Source organism: Sphaerodactylus townsendi, linkage group LG13 (assembly GCF_021028975.2).
Source record: "Sphaerodactylus townsendi isolate TG3544 linkage group LG13, MPM_Stown_v2.3, whole genome shotgun sequence".
Taxonomy (NCBI): Eukaryota; Metazoa; Chordata; class Lepidosauria; order Squamata; family Sphaerodactylidae; genus Sphaerodactylus; species Sphaerodactylus townsendi.
Window position 1 is genome coordinate 42,036,092 of NC_059437.1, and position 20,958 is coordinate 42,057,049.

The window sequence follows — 20,958 nt, forward strand, 5'->3', positions numbered from 1 at the left end:
CTTGGATTTGCTTACAGGTAATGCCACCTGGGATCAATATCCAGCCTGTGCTTCGCCAGCTGCATTGTGGCTCCCAGTAGAGTTCGATCATCATCTTCAAAGGTGTTGGTGTCGAGCCTTTAAAGATATGCTTGGCCTGGCGCAGGACCTTCAGATTATCGACCGGGACGCATCACCCCACATGTCGATTACACGGCCTCGCCGTTCAGCCCAGAGGCCAATCCTTGCCTGGTAGTCCCTAGATGATGCCCCTCGATGTCATCTGGCTGGCAGCCTCCCGTGAGGCCAGGGCCTTTACAGCCTCTGGCCCCAGCCTCGAATGGTGGAACGGCTCTACTCGCCAGCTGGTCCGGGCCCTCGCGGAGTTCCTGACAGAAGTCTCCTGCCAGAGGCCTCGGGTAAGAGGCGGAGCTGTTCAGCCGGGCCTTTGGAGTGTACCAGCCGTTGATGGTGCCCCTCCCCCCTCCATGGCGATACATCTCCGCCTGTCATCTTGGGATTTGCTGCTCTTCCCTCCATAAGAGGGACTTTGAAATTGGGATTGCGGATGCCATCTTATACATTAATTTATCTATTATAGTCAGTTTCTATTTTACCAGCTGCTTTTAAAAAGTTTTAGTTGTTTTTTTAACTGTACCTGATCAGGTCATATATGTTGTGCGCCCAGAGTCTCCCTAGGGAGGATGGTAGGTCTAGGGTGCAAATCTGGTGTGGAAAATAAATAAAAATAAATAAAAATCGTTGTTTTAAAGCAACTTTTTCATTTTATTCTAATATTGCATGGCTTCAGTTCACTGTGGCTTCGTACCATTTTTTTTCATGTATTATAAGCAGCCTTGAGTGTCCCCAGGGGGCAGAAAACTGGCATATAACGAGAAAGAAAGGCAACAAAGAGTTTTCAAGGTCTCTAGATGTTAAATCTCCCTCTGCGGATATATAAATAGGCCCTTTTGTCATTTTTCCCCCAACAGTGCTGGATCATTTTTTCCCCAATCAGACCAAGGCTCCAACTAGTGCAGCACCCTGTTTCACACAGCAGTCAATCAGATCAGGAGCGGGTGGGAGTGTTGCCTCAGCTGGCGTAAGGGCCTGGTAAGCTCTCTCAAGGTAGTCACCCCACCCTGCTACAGGGTTACCAGGCACCCTCCCCCCAGTGGCATTCTGGGGCCAGCTGAGGCAGCCCCCCACCCACACAAACTCCAGGGCCTGGCCCGGCCAAGTCACATTTGTGTCATATCTGGCCCTCGTAACCAATGAGTTTGACTCTCCTGTCCTAAGGTCTTGCCCGCATCTATGGCTGGCATCTTCAGTGGCATGATTGAGACACTGAAGATGTGGGTGAAATGTCAGCAACAAAAACTACCAGACCGTGGCCACGCAGCCTGAAAAACCCACAATAGCCTCTTCCAGATTTTTTTTCCCCACACATGGGCAAAATAACTGAATGGGGATTTTGGAGTTGAAATGGCAGACTGCAAAATTCATGGAAACTTCCCGTGGGGAGTAGAAATATCTCACCTCTGGTTGTTGCTACAAAGGGATACCTTGAAGTGTGGTTACACATTATTAGCTATCATTGATTATCGTATATCTTTAGCCAAAGGAACAACACACCCCTTCTTTGCATCTGAATCAGTGAAGGAGTGGCATTTGCAATGTTAGCAATGAACAGATGCAGCTGCTTTTTGGTGAGTCAGACCATTGGTCTATCAAGGTCACTACGGTCCACTCTGACTGGCAGAGGCTCTTCACGGCCTCAGAAAGAGACCTTTTACTTTACCTACTATGGTGGCAGAGAGTGCTATCAAGTCACAGCTGACTCCAAAAGAATTTCAAGGCCAGAGACATTCAGAGGTGGTTTGCCATTGTCTGCTTCACCGTGGGCTGAGAGAGTTTTGAGAGAACTGTGAGAGCCCAAGATCACCCAGCAGGTGTCAAGTGGAGGAGTGGAGATTGGAACCCAGTTCTCCAAATTAGAGTCCACCATGCTTAACCACTACACCACGTTGGCTTTACATCACCTACTACCTAACCCTTTTAAATGAACATGTAGGGCACAGGTGTCAAACTCGCGCCCCTCCAGATGTTATGGACTACAGTTCCCATCATCCCCTGCCAGCATGCTGCTGGCAGGGGATGATGGGAACCGTAGTCCATAACATCTGGAGGGGCGCGAGTTTGACACCTGTGATGTAGGGGATGGAACTTGCCACCTACTGCATACAAAGCAAAGATTTCCCCCAGGCTCATTGAGGATCAGCATGGTAAGTGCACTTCCTCGTGCAGATTGATTCAGATTGTGATGTATATCTAGGCTTTCCTTTTGTTTTTTGTTCACATGCGTTGGTCCCCCTCCAATTGCAGACCGGTGGGATCCCATGCATAACTTGCTAACACAGAGAATGTATTAGTAAGAAACTCAGCTTCCAGGAAAACAGGAAACTGTCCTCATACCATCCAAGATGCCTTTTCTTATTTCTCAGATCAGAACTTTTTGCGTGGATAGAAGGACTTTATTTTGGAGATTGCTATCAAGGTTTGCATCAGGACAGCCACCCCTGAAAGAAAGCCGAAGGGAAGAAAATCTCATTAAGGAGAAAACAGACAGAAGCTGCTGATTGTCTCTAGCAAGACATTATCTGGCTGGAAAACCAGCTGCTCTGGTCCAAGAACATCCGATCTTGGCTCAGGACCAGTCTCCTCATTGTGATTATCACACAGAGGGTGGTTGTTGAAACCTCCTGCAGAGGGTGGGCATAACAGGGAGAAGAGAGTCAAGCTCTGGCTTGCTTGGTAAACAACGTGGAAACGTTCCATATTGTGATTGCATCTCGAGATGCTTCATGGATGGATGGCTGAATACCCCACTTCTGAAGTAATTTGGGGGCGGGTCCAGAATTCAGTTCCTTGAGAACACTGGCTACTTTGTTTTTAGAGAGAGATCCTCAGTTTCCCAACGCTCAGGGCAAGGAAGATAGGCTCCTGAAATCCCAAAAGCAGAAGGAGGGCCAAGTAAGATTTTCAGAGACTGGAAGTGGGCTTCCCATGAACACAGAGACCAGAGTAGACAAAATAGTAAAAACTGCAGACTAGCTGATCGTGGAGTAAAGGAAGTCAAACCATACACAGTGTATGCCTAATAAAATCTGCTCTTTTTTCTGGTGAGGTGTTTGTTTTTTACTCTCTCTTCTCTATGGCCATCTTGCTGTTCTTCTAACAACAATCGGGGTGCTGGGAGATGATGGCAAAAAGTGTGAAGAAGGGGAGCATCATTGGTGAGGATGGGTCCTTTGCTGCTGTCCCTGATATGAGGCCTGCAGCTTACCTGTCATCCACTCTCCATGGTATTCACTGGAATGCATGGAACATTTACCTCAGGACTCTTCTCTGTGCAGTGGGCTTGCAGAGGGCTCTCCTCACGTTTTTGTGTTTACATGTGAGAAGGTGCTCTCTCCTTTCCCCACAGTTTTCTACAGAGGGCTTTCCAAGTCTGGTTCTCTTAACTCCACCCAGCAACTCATTCTTAAAGGCACAGATCTCATTACACCCAGTCGTCAAGACTGCTGGCTTAACCCTTTAAGTTGCACTTATGCCAATATTACTGTTCCAAAAGTAATCCCCCACAATGAAAAAGGCAATGCAATTCCCTGGACCACAGACTGCTAAAGAATGGGACCATTCTACAGCAGATATTCTCTCCCTCTACCCTTCCCTACCTTCCACACAACACTTCCCCCTCCTGGTGGTGATGCTGCTGCTGGAGGACAGAGGCTTGTTATTCCCAAGCTCCCTTTACATTGATATCTCAAAATATCAACAGAATTAGAGGTCGGTGTTGTACGAGTAAGCTTCTTTACTGATACCTAAAACAGCTGGCAACATGGAAGGGGGGTTGAGGGAGAAGGCATGCAAAGTGACGGTGTGAGGGTGGGAAGGCTGGCCGTGGGTGGAAGATCTCCAGGGCAAAGCTGTACTCCCTGGCATTTCTGTCCCACTCTGTTGGCAAAGCAAATTAAAAGTCATGCTAAAAGTGGTCTTGCTTGCCACAGAGAGAATGGAAAGTGAAACCAGGGCTCAAGGAAACAGGTCCTTACAAGAAATCTTGCTTTGGCAGACATTTGCTCCCACCACGCAGCAAGCCCATTGTGCATAATCAGCCATTGTTTCAAGGCGGGAACCACCAGACAAGCACAGATCCTAACAGGCAATGGGCTTGTTTTTTCTGGAACGTGGGACAGGTGCCACATTGGGAAGCAGTGCCCAGAAGAGCCACAGGTAGCATGTCAGAACATCACATGTGGCTCCCGAGCCACTAAATATTACAGCTAAAGGATATCAAGCCTACCATATTCTGCTGGTATAAATAACCACAGGGATAAAAAGCCCAACACTCTCTACATCTGTAGCACAGTTGTGTGAAATTCAACCTGGTAGCACACGTGGCTCCAGTACCTAGAAGAGTAACGAGATAATTAAATAACAGCCTTAAAAGGTCTGAGGTTTAGAGCTCTTAACTTGGCTGGCACCAGACAGGTAGAAAGGAACTAATTCTTCTATCAGCACATAGAAGTAATGGGTCTGTGCTCCTGTTCAGATATAGAATGTACAGCAGGGTGCTCTAGTTTGGTGCTCAGGGGCGCCATGATGCCTTTCTCGGCACCCACCCAAGTATTTTTAGAAAGTGGGTGGGGCTCTTGCCTGGCAGGGCTTCTGATGTGTCACTGAAGATGATTGGCTGTGCAGATTAAACTTCTTTTTCCCATGGGCAGCTGACGCAGTGTTTGTTTTATTCTCTCTCGCTTCTTTTCCCCCAGTGTATTTTTAAATTACCCCTCTTCTCCTAGCCGTGCTGTGTTTGTACCCATCAACCTGTGTCGGAATTCCAAAAATGCTCACAGGTTAAGAAAGGATGGAGTCTCCTTGTCATTCTGCCAAGAAAAAAAAGTATACAGGTTCTGTTTTTAAAAATTCCTTCTGCAATACACATGACCACATCTGCTGATCTCGCAGAGACCCGCTTTAAGTGCCTTCTAGAAGGAAAAAAAATCTGAATTGTGAGACGTTGGAGCAGGGGATTGAAATGCTCCACAGAGCCTTCCTTATAGAAAGCTCCCAGCATCCATCTTCATAAGAGTTATTGCTCATTTGGCAGGAGATGTCCCTGATACAGTTCCAAATGCATGCAACAAAGAGTGGTCCAGCATATCTTTTTCTGGAATCACCGATGCAGCCAGCCAAGTCAATGGAACCCTGAATTAACTTTGTAACACAGATCAAGACCTGCCTCCAAAAGTACAGGCTGCAGGACTGCCGCAATAACAGAATAGCCAAATTATTATTATTTCCCGAATCCTACCAGATGTGTGACATGCTTAGAATTCAGAAAGGAACAGAATATCATACCTTCCTATAATCACTCCTGGTTACCCCATAAAAAAGCTGCTATGGCAGCTGACTCACTACTTCTTCATGCCATTTAGCTTAATTTATGGAAAGGGACGTGCCCTTGTTCCATAGCAGTCAGAGGTTTTCAATTCAAAAGCCAAAGCTCAGTTGCTATATGGTGTTTGTATTTGAAGTTGTGCTACAGTGGGATGACTTCTTTGAATGCATGGGTTCAATCAAAATTTTGGTAAAAATGTAGGCCTTCAGAACTAGCGTGTGTTATGCTGACTCTCTGCCGTTGAACTGGGCCAAAAATTCGTTACCAGTGCAGGGCTTGGTCGAGAGCCTTTAAACCCCAGCTGCGCTTTGGCATTATACTACATAATGGAGCCTCTCTGGTTCACCTAATGCTATCAGATACCCAGAGTAATTCATATGGTTCTCGCTGATAGAGAGGGAAGATCGAGGAGATCCAATTGAACATGAAGCCCTTCTAACTGCTTGTTCAGAGTGGTGATAGATTATTGGAAACAAAGGTTGTTGGTGAGAGAATGGAACTGACACAACTCTGGTAGCGAGGAGAACTTGTTCACCTTTTGCATCCTGTCGGTCCCCTTGCAACATAACAGAGATAGGCCTCCTATCTGTATCATCCAGGCAATCAGGATCAGAGAAGAGTTTTTCACTTCGCTTCCTTCAATGTTTTCCCTTCTGCCATAACTACGAAGTGGAGTAACAACCTAGAAATGTGCAAAGGGTGTGTGAACATGTGGGAACGAATGGGGTTGAGCATTAGCTCACCTGTTATTCAGTTGTCCTAAATTAATGAGTATTAAAGTCCAAATACTCCAGGTTGCTCTGTGAACACCTAAGAGCTGGATGGGAGTAAGCAGACTATTGAACCTTATTAAATAATTCGTTCCATTCTGTGAGTAACAAGACTTAGGAAATATCCACACAAGCAACAGTAACCATGGTCAACCAATTTGTTATATGTTGCAGGTTTGCCGTTTGATGCTTGATTTAGATGTGATTTTATAACATACTGTTTATGCCAAATAAAGGCTAAATGAATCAGAATATCATACCTTCCTATAATCACTCCCATACTCCCATAAAAGCTGCTATGGCAGCGCTACCAAAGAAGCTTTCATGCCATTGTGCGCTTATTATGGGAAAGGCCATGCCCCTTGTTCCAGCAGCAGTCAAAGCTTTAATTCAAAAATAGAAGCTCTTCAGTTGTTATATGGTGTCTCTATTTGGTTGAACGCGAGTGGGATGACTTCTTTGAATATGGTTCAATCAAAATTTTTCAGAAAAATCATGGGCCTTCCAAATTGGCGATGTTAAGCTGCTCTCTCGCTTGTAGAACTGGGCCAAAAATTCATTGGTCTACAGGGCTTGGCCTATATCTTTAAATTTTGGATGCACTTTGGCATTATACTACATAATGGGTAACTCTCTGGTTCACCTAATACTATCAGATACCCAGAGTAATTCATATGCTGTTCTCGCTGATAGAGGAGGGAAGATCGAAATAATTGGTGTACCCCCCTTGACTCCCTTCTAACTTTTTTAACTTTGTTCAGAGTCGTGAGAGATTATTGAAAACAAAGGTTGTTGGTGAGAGAATGGAACTGTTTAATCTCTGGCAGCTTAGGAAGACTTGTTCACCTTTTGCATCTATCGATCCCCTTTGCAAATTATAACAGAATGGCCTCCTATCTGTATCATCTGACCACATCCGATCAGAGAAGAGTTTTTCACTCGTCAAGCTTCACCGTGTTTTCCCCTCTTCTGCCATACTACTTGCGGTAGATATAACAACCTAGAAATGTGCAAAAGGTGTGTGTTCATGTGGGAAGCAAATCAATTAGGAAACATTAACTCACCACTATTCCTCAAGGTCCTAAATCGGGCAAGTACAGAGTCAAATACTCCAGGTTGCTTTCTATGATACCTAGCGAGCTGGATGAACTAAGCAGACTATTGTTCTTATTAAATAATTCTGATGCTACATTCTGTGAAATGGCTGCGAACTTTCTGCTGGAAATATCCCACAAGCAACAGTATATATGAATCAACTTAATTTGTTATATGTTGCAAGTTTGTATTTTGATGCGATTTAGATGTGATTTTATACTTTTTATACTGTTTATGCCAAATAAAGGCTAAATGAATGAGAATATCATACCTAATGGTTGGTTGATCCCCACTGAGCTGTTTGAATCTTCGGTGGAGGTGCTCGATTTGATCTGAAGTGACTACCAAAAGAAGGAAGGAGACGAGCTGTCAGAAACCAGCAACCAAGAGTGCAACTTAATGCAAAAAAAAAAAAATCTCTGCTTTCTAGCTCTGCAGTCCCACCTAGTAGTATTAGCAGTACCAACTAGCAGAGCAAAGTGGTTAACCAGGGATTTGGTGAAATCTCTCTCTCTCTCTGGCACTACAATCCTATCCATAGTTCTTCCAGTGGATTTAGTGAAATCGATGGATTTAGAATGGAGTAACTCTGCATAAGATGGCACTGCAAATCTTCTAAAGAAAACCAGCTCGAAATGGATTCTCACTCCCCTCCTAGCCAGATTTTCATTTATGCTCTTTCAAACTGGAATGGATTTTGTAGTGGGAGGACAGCCACGTTTCATACCATGGTGCCAACAGGGCTGGAGTTGAGGACAAAAACCCAACCTCTTTGGGTCAGCAGGAGAGCCCCCCCCCCAAAAGGCTGTATTTCACCTCCACCTTTAGTTCACCTCTTCCTTCTCCCAGTACCTTTTGAAAGACTGGGAATCACTAGAGTTCTGTTTGCAAAGAGGTTTTTATTCCCCTTTTTAACATCAAAGTATTAGGCAAAGAAGAACATATAATCTAATTTGTGAAACATACACAGAATTCAACTTTGTTTTTATTTTATTTTATTAAATGTATACCCTGCCTGATCCCAGTCAATACTCAGGCATAGTTCCTCTTAGGGCCCTGGAGATATTTTAATGTTCTCTAGAGTTCGTCAGCATAGGCCAGTGATGGCGAACCTTTTCGAGACTGAGTGCCCAAGTTGCAACCCAAAACCCACTTATTTATCGCAAAGTGCCAACACGGCAATTTATCCTGAATACCGAGGTTTTAGTTTAGAAAAAACAGTTGGCTCCGAGGTGTGCGTTACTGGGGAGTAAGCTTGGTGGTAGTCAGTGGCTCTGCTTTGAAGCAACCGTGCAACTCTTCCAACGGGTGAATCACGACCCTAGGAGGGTTTACTCAGAAGCAAGCCCCATTGCCAGCAAACAAGCTTATTCCCAGGTAAAGGATCGCGCTTTAGTACTTTGCATGAAAATCCATGGGGATTAACAGCACTTAACAGGGTTACCTACACTGCTTCCCCAAAACTAGGTCTTAGGTTTAATGCGAATAATCGAGCCCAGCGGCCCAGGCCAGCCTAGATGTTGAGGGGGGGGGGCACATTGTTTTTGCATGCCCACCAAGAGGGCTCTGAGTGCCACCTCTGGCACCCGTACCATAGGTTCGCCACCACTGGCATAGGCATAAACACACATGCCAGTAATTTTCCAACAGTGTGTTCTTCTGTGTGCATGGTTTCTTCTGTCCTGTGGACAGTCAGCAATAGCAATGACCGGATTCAGACAACCCAAGAGACATGGTTTGCTTATGTCTCCAGTACCTTTCTGCATACATTCATTCTTTTCTTCCTCGCCTGCCATACTAAAAGTAAAGGCTGAATAGCAACCTGTTATGTAGTCTGAACACAGGTGTTCGCTTTTACAAATCCTGCTTCGTACACAAGAAATCGGGGGCCAGCTGGCAAAAAATGCATTTGACGATAAATATTATTAGAGGTCAGCTGATGGGAATGTATTGCTCCTAGCTTAGGGTCCCTTCAGTACCTGCCTAATCGTTTCTAAGGCCAATTCATGGCGCCAAGGCTTGCCTTTAAAGCCCTTTGTGATGACACACCTGAAGGACTTCCCTGCGTGTTCCCAGCAAGCAGCTTTCATCTTCCCAAGCCTGGCAACTTTGGCTTAGGAAATGCCAGATTTGGAGGCAGTGCCAAGAGAATGCAGAGTCTGGGGAGAGGCAGGAACTCAGCCTAATTGGGGTGTGATGCTATAAAGTCAGCCTCCGAAGCTGCTGCTTCCTCAGCCGTGCCACATTAACCTAGTAGCAAAAGTAGCACAGGTTATGGACTGCACATTTTTGAGGGCCCCAAACTAAGTCTGGAGAGATTGCCATCTCACCGCATTCTCACAACCTAGCAGCGCTGTCATTTACATGTCAGAGGAACTGCAGGCTGGACGGCATGTGTTAGAAGCTCTGCATTTGTGTAGGTGTGTGCTGACTCCTTGCTGTGGTATGCACAGGTGTGGTGACCTTTGTGCTATTTCCCACACTCCCGAGCTGCTATAGCATGTGCTGCTACACTGCTGGAGGGTGAACCTGAGCCTGTGACTACAGCCCCTTTATAACATGGGCCACAGGCCCTGCACTAGCTTAATCCAGCCTTGTTCCTTAGGAGAATCTCTAATTCTCAGGAGAATCTCTGTAGTCCTGGGATCAGTTCGAATAATGAATCAATTCCAAGCCCCACAGAACGAGTGCGCACGTTGCCTAGGGTTTGATCTGCAGCTACCTGGGCTCAGGAGTTTTTGGTTGTTACTCCTGTGTCGGCAGAATAGTGTCCTGAAAGATATCAGGAAGACTTCTGCCCTACTGGTTTTGGGGCGCGGCTGTGAAACAGCTATCTCTAAACACTTGGCAAGTGGTCTGACAGTCTTGTGAAATAAATGTTTTCCCTCTGTCTAACAGGATGGTCCTTTATTGGTATCCTTTTTAATGTGTGCGCTGTTACTGGTCGTTACCCGCTTGAGTTCTTAACACATTGGGAGATGGGTGGGCTTATAAATATTTTGAATAAATAAACAAACTGCAGTTTGTGATGGCATCTAATTCAGATGGCCCAGCAATGTCACCACCTAGAAAGTCACAGAAGACGAGGGAATGGATGGGCCAGAAGACTCCATGGTTATCCTTGGCATGAGAAAACTGTGACTTGTTTGTGACACCTGGACGCAACCAACAGATCACAAAACACCAAAGGGATCTCCTGGTTCACTGAACTGAGCTTCTCCAGATCTTAAAAAAGAATCCCACCTAAAGCTTGGACATCACAAAAAAAACCTGTCCCTTCCCAACTTTGTACTGAAACATAAACCAGTTCAATTTCACCTGCAGTCAGTCAACCAAGTAAGTAAGATTGCGCAAATAGCTAACGTGCTCAAATAAGTGGTTGTGTTTGCTTTTTACCTCCTTGGCATGAGCACAATGCAAGCAAAACAAAAACCAAAAAAAGCTCTTTATTCATCGCTGATAACTTGTTAACTCCTTTAGTCAATATTTGTGGATGTTTGTTAGGTACCAACCATTAGCAGATACAAGATACTGGCTTCTTTCAATACAGACGGTAATATCTGACGATATCAGTGCAAAGAAAACAAGCAAATCCCGAGTGCATGAAGCCACCTAATTACCACAGGTTTCAGGCAAATGTTTTCCTCTAAGAAAGTGGAGAAGTGTACCAAGAGGGGAATCAGAGCAGCTCAGTTCTGTATATAACCCGGCAGCTTCTTTCTCTTGGTAGCCTAACGTGGGTAGCATCATCTTCCAAAGCCAGATAAATAAAATGATTGACACATTAACAGGGCAAAGATTGACTCAGGACAAGAATGCTGCTCTACTGCATGCCACGGAAAACCTTGGCAACACCCATGATTGTAATGCCAACTCATCATCCCTGTTGGATGGCATTCTGCACGAAGCTTTAAAACCACTTCACCTACGCTGTAGGCCAGAAAAGTCCCATAAAAGTTGATTTTCCAATGTCCTGCTGGATTGCCATTATGATCTCTCTTGTTTTTATCCCACCCTTCTCACAAGAAGCACAGAGGCCCCTTCCGCAGAGGCAGAATAATCCACTTTCAATCCACTTTTTTTTTCAATCCAAAATTGTTTGCAAGTGGATTTTGCTATTCTGCACAGTAAAATCCAGCTGAAAAGTGCATTGAAAGTGGACTGAAAGTGAATTATTCTGAATGTGCGGAAGGGGCCAGAATGACATTTTTTTTACACCCTCAGAACAAGCCTGTGAGTTAGGTTGGGCTGAAAGTGAGTGACTGGCGCAAAATAAACAAGAGTCTTGTGGCATCTTAAAGAATAAGTTGTTAATCTAGGATATTGAGTTTACTGACCCTTAATGAACGAATTTGTTAAATACAGGCTGCCATTCAACTGGTTAAGATACTAGATGCAGATTTTTGGTGATTACTAACCTCCAGGCAGTGGCTGGAGAGCAGAGGTGGGATCCAGCAGGTTCTCACCAGTTCCCGAGAGTGCGTTACTAATTATTTGTGTGTGCCGAGAGGGGGTTATTAATTGGGTCCGCTTTTCCATCTCCACGCCCTCGCCTCCCCCTCTCTTCTTCCTTCTCGTAGCCCGGAGCTTGCTGGCTAGTAAGAGGAGGGACCCTTTAACTACTGTTGGGTCCAGGGGACTCTTTAGTTGTTTCTGTTGGCAGTAGACGATAGGACTTGCTATAATGAGTTTAAATTATGGACAGAAAGATACCAGCTGGAAATTAGGAACTTTGTTTTTTACAGTAAGAGTTTTTTACAGTAACAGAGAAATTATTAATGCCCCGCCCCCGGAATGCCCGGCCATGCTCCCATCATGCCCCGCCCAGCTCCATTGGCGCTACACCACTGTTTGAATCCCACCACCATGGGAACCTGTTACTAAAATTTTTGGATCCCACCACTGCTGGAGAGTTCCTGCTTTTACAACTGATTTCCAGGTGACAGAGATCAGTTCATCTGAAGAAAATGGCTGTTTTGGTTGGCAGACTCTGTGGCATTTATACTACACTGAAGTGTCTCCCCTCCCCAAACCCCATCAGGCGCCACCTCCCAAAATCTCCAGGTCTTTGGCAACCCTAACTACAAACAAGTCAAAGGGCCGTGAAATGTAGGAAGTTACAAAGTGAGATGTAATCAGACAAAATGCAAATGTAAAAAAGAAAAGTACAGAGACCACTGATAACGACAACTATTGGTGATAATATCTGTGCCTAAGTTAACAGTTATGCATAAACTAGTCCATCTTTGTGCCACAAAGTTCATATTTATGTTCTCTGAAAGGGACCAACATTGCTACTCTCGAATTATGTACTTGGCTAGGTGAATTTCATGACAGTGGGGATTTGAACCTGATACCTGAATCTCCCCAGACCTAGTCCAATTCACTAGGCCCAAATGGCTCTGAGCTGCTAAGTGGACCATGCAGTAAGTCACTGTTAGTAACCATGGACTAGTTCCCCCTGTGCTCATACTCACTAACCCAGGGGGAAAGGGGGCTTTGTAGAAGGAATTGTAGTTATGGCAACAGGACTTAAATACTGTATGCTTTGGGGGTTTGACCTACTTCCTCTTCAAAATGGCACTGGAATCTTCACCTATTGTAGTTTAGCGGATGGACCAGACTGGAATTCAAGGTGTGCTACTATTTTAAGTTTGACTGCATTTTCTAGAGGCTCTAATAAGCCTTTAGAAGCCCCTAACAAATCATGACCTTATATAGCTGAAAAAAAGAACATTCAAAAAGTCTTGTGCATACTGAAGAACATAGGGTGGTCATCGGATGTCCCAAGACTGCAGAAGCCACGGACTTCAACAAGCGAAGCCATGTGTATGGAATGTGGCACGGGGGTTGCTGAAGGAGGGCAGAAATGACAGAAACAATTCTCCCGCTTGCACAAATCAAGTGCCTTTCTGTACATGCAAGGGCAAGTTTGCATCAGGGGCTGATGGGAATTGTAGTCCATAACATCTGGAGTGCCAAAGGTTCGCCACCACGGGTTTAGGGCCTCAGATAATGGTAATGATGGTGGAAAGTGACATCAAATCACAGCTGAATTATGACACCCCTGCAGGGTTTTCAAGGCAAGAGAGGAACAGAGGTGGTTTGCCATTGCCCGCCTCTGACTAGCAACCGTGGACTTCCTTGGTGGTCTTCCATCCAGGTTACAACCAGTGATGACCTAGCACAGTGATGGCGAACCTTTTTGAGACAGAGTGCCCAAATTGCAACCCAAGCCCCACTTATTTATCGCAAAGTGCCAACCAGGCAATTTAACCTGAATGCTGAGGTTTTAGTTTAGAAAAAACCAGTTGGCTCCCTCTTCCTCTGCCCCACCCGCTCGAGCAGGGACCACCCTGCTCTAGCCTCCAGCAAGTCCCGTGCACACCGCTCTGTGCCTCTCTAGCATCTCTGCCTCCTCTGCACCCCTCCCCCTCGGGCAGCAGCCACCCAGAGCACAGGCACCAGGCCCACCAGCTGAGTCCTCTCTGCTCACCGCAGTGCGCGCACATCATGCTCAGTGGCCCAGGCCAGCCTAGATGTGTGTGGGTGGGTGATTTTCCACCCCCCACATGACGAACTCTGTGTGTGCGTGCCCACAGAGAGGGCTCAGAATGCCACTTCTGGCACCCGTGCCATAGGTTCCCCATCACTGACCTAGCATAGCTTCAAGATTGGGCTAATCTGGGCCAGCCAGGTTAGACTATGAGGGCCCTCCAAAGACCAAAACATTCCTAATGACTATAAATTGCCAGTTTTGGGGGAAATGCTATGGGGCCTTTTAAATCTGACATAGGGCTTTCGCATGCCTCAAACCAGCATTTGTTAGCCAAACAGGAGTACATGAAGCCAGGCTGGGGGGAAGGATTCGATTGTTATTTCTTTGTTCGATTGTTATTTCTTTGCTCATATAGGAATGTAACTTTAAAAAGATACAGGACATGATGCTAATATTCAAAAGCTCCTTACCCTTTAACTGCTCTAAAAAACCTACTTCCTTAGCGGCTACTGCCTTATACATGCACACAAACGCTATTTTTAGATCCTTAAGAACTTCTTTCGCTTAAAGAAAGAATACTGAGCACAGGCTCACAGGCTTAAGATGCTAAAATAATTTTGGATGGAAAAAGGCGCTTCCCTTTCCATAGAAACAACAGAAGAGCTCCATCAGCTGCAGGGGGGAAAACACCAGCTTTATAAACTCAACGCTATCTTGAAATCCATGACGCATTTTAAATCCCAATCTCTGTCAAGGGAAAACTTCTCCATAAATAGCATAATGTAGTTTGATAGCCTAATTTATTCTAGAGGGATCTCCAAATTCTTCCCAACTGCACCAACGAACATTAGCCAAATAAGCAGTTTGGAGACGAATCATGTCTCCACACTGGAATAATTCTTTTTGTCCACATAGCTGGTACTTTGGCATTTCTTTCGGACACCTTTCTCCATCGAAGAAATGGAACACTGGCCGTCTCCTATGAATAATGGATCTACTCCCAAATCAGTCAGCCACTGGATCGTTCTCTTAGGGTCATTCCGCACATGCAGAATAATGCACTTTCAAACTGCTTTCAGTGCTCTTTGAAGCTGTGCGGATCAGCAAAATCCACTTGCAAACCATTGTGAAAGTGGTTTGAAAACACATTATTTTGCGTGTGCGGAAGGGGCCTTAGTTTGGTACGCCTAGCAAGGATTATACCCTTGACTAGTTGTTAGACTACAAAATACAAGAAAATTCCCTGAGAGGTGTTGGGTTTAGTCTTTCACAAAGTAGAGAGAGAGCTAGAGAGATCTGTGATTAAAACTTGGTTTCAAGACACTGGGACAAGAACTCCCAGGTGCACCAGAAGGAAAAATAACTTTTAATACTTTCATCACCAGCACGGTTTCTCCTGCTGAATTCTCCCCTGTCATAGTACTACAGACGCTTCATGGAAGGTGTAACATAAGGGTAACCCCTTCTTTCTCCTTCCCACATAGCCTCAATCTGAAGAAGGGCCCAACTGGACAGAAATTTAACTGTGAAAGTGATCTGTGACCTCCTCTGTCATCCTAGTTGTTTCTGGAAAACTGGAACCCCTCCTGTAATCAAGCTTTTCAGATCCCAAACTCACAACCTTCAGTCAGCAATGCTATTTCAACGCTCTGCCCAGATGGCCGGGAGCTCTCCTTCCTTCTTACAATCACACAAGAAAGGAAACGGTCCCTACGTTTTGCTTTCTAGACCTTTCCTGACATCAACTGACCTATGACATTCGTTTTCCCTGGCTGACATCACCATCACCATAGGAATGAAGGGGCGGGCATCATTTCAAACATCTGGAACTTTAGGCAGTTTTCCTTCAAAAACAAAATCTTATAAACCTCAGGGAATTAATGCTAAAACAAGAACTCACTGTTTAGCAAGGCAACACCTTGTCCTTTTCAGTTTTTTTCAAAGGTATGGAGGACAGATATGGATGCGGTGGTGGGAGGCAGGGGCCAAAACACAAACGATGCTTGAGAGTTGAGCTTGAATCGTGAGATGAAAAGCTGCCAAGAGAGCAAATGTATGGCTGGGATGCTGCGCAGAAAAACAGGTGTTCACACCTTGTCTGTCTCATTTCACTCCCAGAGCGGAGAAGGAAAATGGTATGAGAAGAGTTAGATCACACCCTTTCCTTGTGCTGCAGGCCTGAGTCACATCACATACACACACAAAACTGCTTTCTGATGCTTAATTAAGAAATTCAAATGTGGCTGCGGAGTGGAGAGAGTTGGAAGGAGCCATCTAAGAGTAAGGGATTCAAGGTGAAGGAAAAGAGATTCCACCTAAACATCAGGAAGAACTTCCCGATAGTAAGGGCTGTTCGACAGTAGAATGCACTACCTCGGAGTGTGGGGGAGTCTCCTTCTTTGGAGGTTTTTCAAGAGAAGAAGAAGAGTTTGAATTTATATCCCCCCTTTCTCTCCTGCAGGTGACTCAAAGGGGCTTACAATCTCCTTGCCCTTCCCCCCTCACAACAAACACCCTGTGGGGTAGGTGGGGCTGAGAGAGCTCCGAGAAGCTGTGACTAGCCCAAGGTCACCCAGCTGGCATGTGTGGGAGTGTACAGGCTAATCTGAATTCCCCAGATAAGCCTCCACAGCTCAGGCAGCAGAGCTGGGAATCAAACCTGGTTCCTCCAGATTATATACACAAGCTCTTAACCTCCTGCGCCACTGCTGCAGAGAGGCTGGATGGCCATCTGTCAGGAGTGCTTAGATTGTGTGTTCCTGCATTGCAGGGGGCTGGACTTGATGGCCCTTAGGGTCTCTTCCAACTCTATGATTTTAAGAGCCCTTGCATCATGTACCCTGCTTTTCAGGTGATGCCTCCACACACCAATCACCCTTTCCAACACATTACAAATTCTACACAGCCTTGGGCAGCTTTGAATGCTCTGCAAAGTTTTAAAGCAATCGGACTGCTATTTTAATACCAAGAGTCTTTTTTTCCCACTGCCAGTCTCTGGTTTCCAGCTTTTTAAAGATTATTTCTGCTTCACTCTGATTGTTAAGGATAGGTCTTTACTTTAGGACTATTTAAGGCTGTGCAATTCTATTCCGTTTATTTATGTGTTTATGGAACGGCATTTCAACGGACGCTGTGAGCCGCCTCAGAGGTTTAAAACGGAAAGGCAGCAAATGACGTTTTTAAAAACTAAAGCGACGAATAAACAGGCTGGGGGGAAGGGAAGGGGTCGCTTGCTTCCCACCCTGAGAAGGAACACGGCAATCGCCTCCCGCTGCTTTCCTCTCTACATTTGCAAAGTCACCATCCGTTCCAACCCATCTGCCTGCCATCTGGGGGAGGCTATGACAAGACAGGCAGGAAAACCTGTACTGAAGCTGTTTACTAGGGAGGAAAAACACTTTCCTCAGAAAGACCGCTCCATCAGGAGCCGTGGCCTTTGCCAGCTAGACTGTTCCTTCCGTGGCATCTTGCCACTGTGTGATTACTCATTCGAAGAAGATGTAGAAAGTCCCTGGATTAGGCAAGGAGTGAAGGAAGCTAGAAGGCCAATGCCACAATTATGCTGTTAATCCCAGTATGGAACCTGCTGTTTAATCACAAGAACCTGAGGACGAAGATGTCTGAAAGCACAAATATTTAATCTTTACGTAGGTTCTGTTTCCTGCGTCTGATGTTGTAATTGGTACAGGTTAAGTAGACAGCTGAGAATATACCGTAACTTTCTTTCCTTCAATGGCATTGACGTTACATCTACCACTTTTCCATATTAGTTAACATTGCTTGTATTACTGCACTACTAGTTTCTGTGTATTTCTAGTTGTTTTTGTTTATCATGTTATAATAAGGTGACCAGACATCCCGCTTGTGGCGGGACAGTCCCGCCTTAAACCAATCTGTCCCGCGTCCTGCGGGGTTTTTAAATTGTCCCAATTTTGCCTTCTGGGGCGCTCCCCTTTTCCCGCCCTGTCACAGGGCAGGAAACCGGGGAGCGCCCCAAAAGGCAGTGCGCTCCTGCAGCTGCGCACATGTGCGCGCGCCCCCTCCCTGTTTAAAAAGGTGACAACCTGGTCACCTTATGTTATAAAGAAATACCTTTTCTTAAATAAAGTTGTACTGACTAAAAAAAAGAAATAAACACAGAGAGAGAACACTTGGAGGACAGTGATTCAAGGGAAAGGTTTCTCCATTCAGAAGAAACAACACCTCTAGGTTGGGAAATTCTTGCAAAAATTTGGGGGGGGCGGGAGGGGGGTGAAGCCTGGCTAAACAGGGTTTGGGAGGGGAGAGACCTTAGCAGGGTGTAACGCCATGGAGTACACCCTCCAAAGCAGCCATTTTCTCCAGGGAAACCAACCTCTGAAGACTGGAGATCAGTTGTAATTCTGGGGGACAATGGACCTTTCGGGCTAGTCCTACCTCACAAGGTTGTTGTGACAATAAGTCAGAGAATGGGAGAACTATGTATACCACCCCTTATATCATTGGAAGAAGGACATTTATTGTTGTTGCACTGAAGATGCAATAAGCATAGGTGTCAAACTTGCGGCCATCCAGATGTTATGGACTACAGTTCCCATCATCCACTGCCAGCATCATTCTGGCAGGGGATGAAGGGAACTGTAGTCCATAACATATGGAGGGCCACGAGTTGTTTGACACCTGTGCAATAGAAGAAGAGAAGAAGAGAAGAGGTGTGGGGGAACCAAAAAGAGACCCTGCTTGTACTGTTCCTTGCAAAAGTCAACTCTGTTATTATATCAAGATATCGATATCTCGATATTAGAATTTAGAGAAGGAAGAAGGAGCCAACAACATGGAAGGGAGTGGCGAGGGGGAAGGCGTGGACAGCAGTGCAAGGGACTGGCAAAGGCGGAGCTAGGTAGGCTGGCCGTGGGCAGCAGAAAGATGTCAGGGCAAAGCTGTGCTCACTGGCAGATCTGTCTTGCTCTGGCGGTGAAGCAAATTGAAAATCATGCTAGAAGTGGTGCTGCTTGCTGTGGAGAGAATGGAAAATGAAAGCAGGGCTGGAGGAAATACGTCCATACAAGAAATATTGCCGCAGTGGACATTTGTCGATCACTTGTGCGTGATCGACCTGCAATACATACAGGAAATAGCACATGGTAAAAAGGATTGCAAAATTGATGGGCAGTGTAATAAGATTTGTGCCGTTAAGCTGGAACACAAAGTTAGAAAGCAATGTACTAAAACAGTATAAAACGTACAATAAACTACGTAATGGAAATTGCCTCATTATGTATTTTCCCACAGACGTTAAAACCACAAGCTGCTTCCCTTTATCAAACCACCTTCTTGAACAATGCTATTTTGCACATTCTACGGAAGTGTGGGTCAGGCAGTCAGCTAGACTGTGAGCCATAGGTTCTTTGTCCCTAGCTAAAGTTGCCAACTCTGGCTTAGGCAATTAAGAACACAAGAACTAGCCTGCTGGATCAGACCAGAGTCCATTCTAGTCCAACACTCTGCTACTCGCAGTGGCCCACCAGGTGCCTTTGGGAGCTCACATGCAGGAGGTGAAAGCAATGGCCTGCTGCTGCTGCTGCTCCTGAGCACCTGGTCTGCTAAGGCATTTGCAATCTGAGATCAAGGAGGATCAAGATTGGTAGCCATAGATCGACTTCTCCATCGATCGAATTCCTGGAGATTTGGGAGTGATAGAGCCTAGGGAAGGTAGGGAAAAGAAGCCTTTTTCTCAAGGGAAAATTGTCTCTGGAGAGCTCCCCACCTGAAATCCTATCTTAGCCTAAGCATCTTGCTGTAACCAATAAGATCACAAGCAGAGAGAGGGGATTTGGCTTATATGTGACCTGTGTCCTCAAAAGGCAGAGGGCTCCCTTCTTGTATTTACTGCTGTGTGTTTTTCCAGTTAAAGCTTTGTTTATTGGGTGGAATAGGAATTAGAAATTACTTTTTGTTTTTGTCCGCTGGTAAAAAGCGCCATCCACGATTTTGATCTTTCTAAATGGCATTTAATTGCAAAGTCCTTCCTACTGGGTTTCTCACTTCCCAGGGAGCTGAAATCAGGCTGAAGAGGAATACATTAGCCCCTCCCCCCTCCCCTTTCCTTCTTCCTCTGGAGAGGATTGACTAATTGCCAGGAAGCTTGGCACACGAGACCAGTATTACATTTTCACCTACTCTTCTGGCTGTGCTTTTTTGCATGCCTGACTTGCAGAGCCATTGCTCCAGTGTGGGATGAGAGACTCACATGAAACCATAAGGTATCCATCCACAGGGAGAGAGACATAGGCTGATTCCGCATGGGCCGAAAACAGCGGTGTGAAAATGGTGTGAAAACAGTAAAAACCCTTTTACACCATTTTAAACCCTTTTACACTATTTTCACACCGTTTTCACACTGCTGTTTTTGGCCCATGCGGAATCAGCCAAAGAGAAAAGAGTTTTAAAATAGTTAGAAGTTATCTGGAAAGCGGTTTTCTCTGGTGCACACAGACTTCCCCTTTGATTAAAAACCAGAAGGCTGTGTCTCTCCAAGTGTCGGTTATCATGCCGGAGGTCAGACAAATACCTGAGGCTGCCAAATACAGTTATCGTGGGGTTTAGGGGCACAGAGTCCCCCGTGATCCGGAAATCAGCGTAAAAAATGTTGGCCCTCCGTACCAAAGAAGTCTGAATTTTTACTTTTTCTTTTAATTTTTAAAAAGAAATTGTGTTTATTTGTGACATTAAAAGGTAAAATATGTTGATATTATATATACTATACATATTTTTATGCATCTCTGGGTTTCTAAACTTTTTTTCTGTGTCACTTGCTGGCTTTTGTGTATTGTCTGCGGCTTCTGCAAAACTCCCCTGAAGTCTATTAAAACCGCAATGGGGAAAGTCGCAGTGCGGAAGGGATAACTATACTGAATCTGGTTCTTGGTCCATCAGAGCCAGTATTGTCTTCTAGAACTGGAAGCCACTCTCCAAGGCCTCAGGTATGTTCTTTCACATCACCTATTCCCTGATCCTTCTAACTGGAGATGCCGGTGATTGAACCTGGGACCTTCTGCATACAACACAGCAGTGAAGCTGTTCCTGCCTAGGGACAGGGGTACCCTTTGTCCCCGGGCCCCATTTGGTCACATGGGGGGGGTGCCAACATTTCAGGGTCATTTGTGTGTTTT

General features: G+C 45.4%; 1 protein-coding gene across 1 annotated transcript in view; it reads right to left on the bottom strand.

The window, feature by feature from the left end:
- TESC (tescalcin) overlaps positions 1–20,958 on the bottom strand; it is a 44,468-nt gene that overhangs the window by 12,661 nt on the left and 10,849 nt on the right. The window contains exon 2 of the mRNA XM_048515132.1: positions 7,580–7,649. Within this exon, the coding sequence (XP_048371089.1) occupies positions 7,580–7,649 (70 nt within the window). The remainder of the gene's footprint in view (positions 1–7,579; positions 7,650–20,958) is intronic.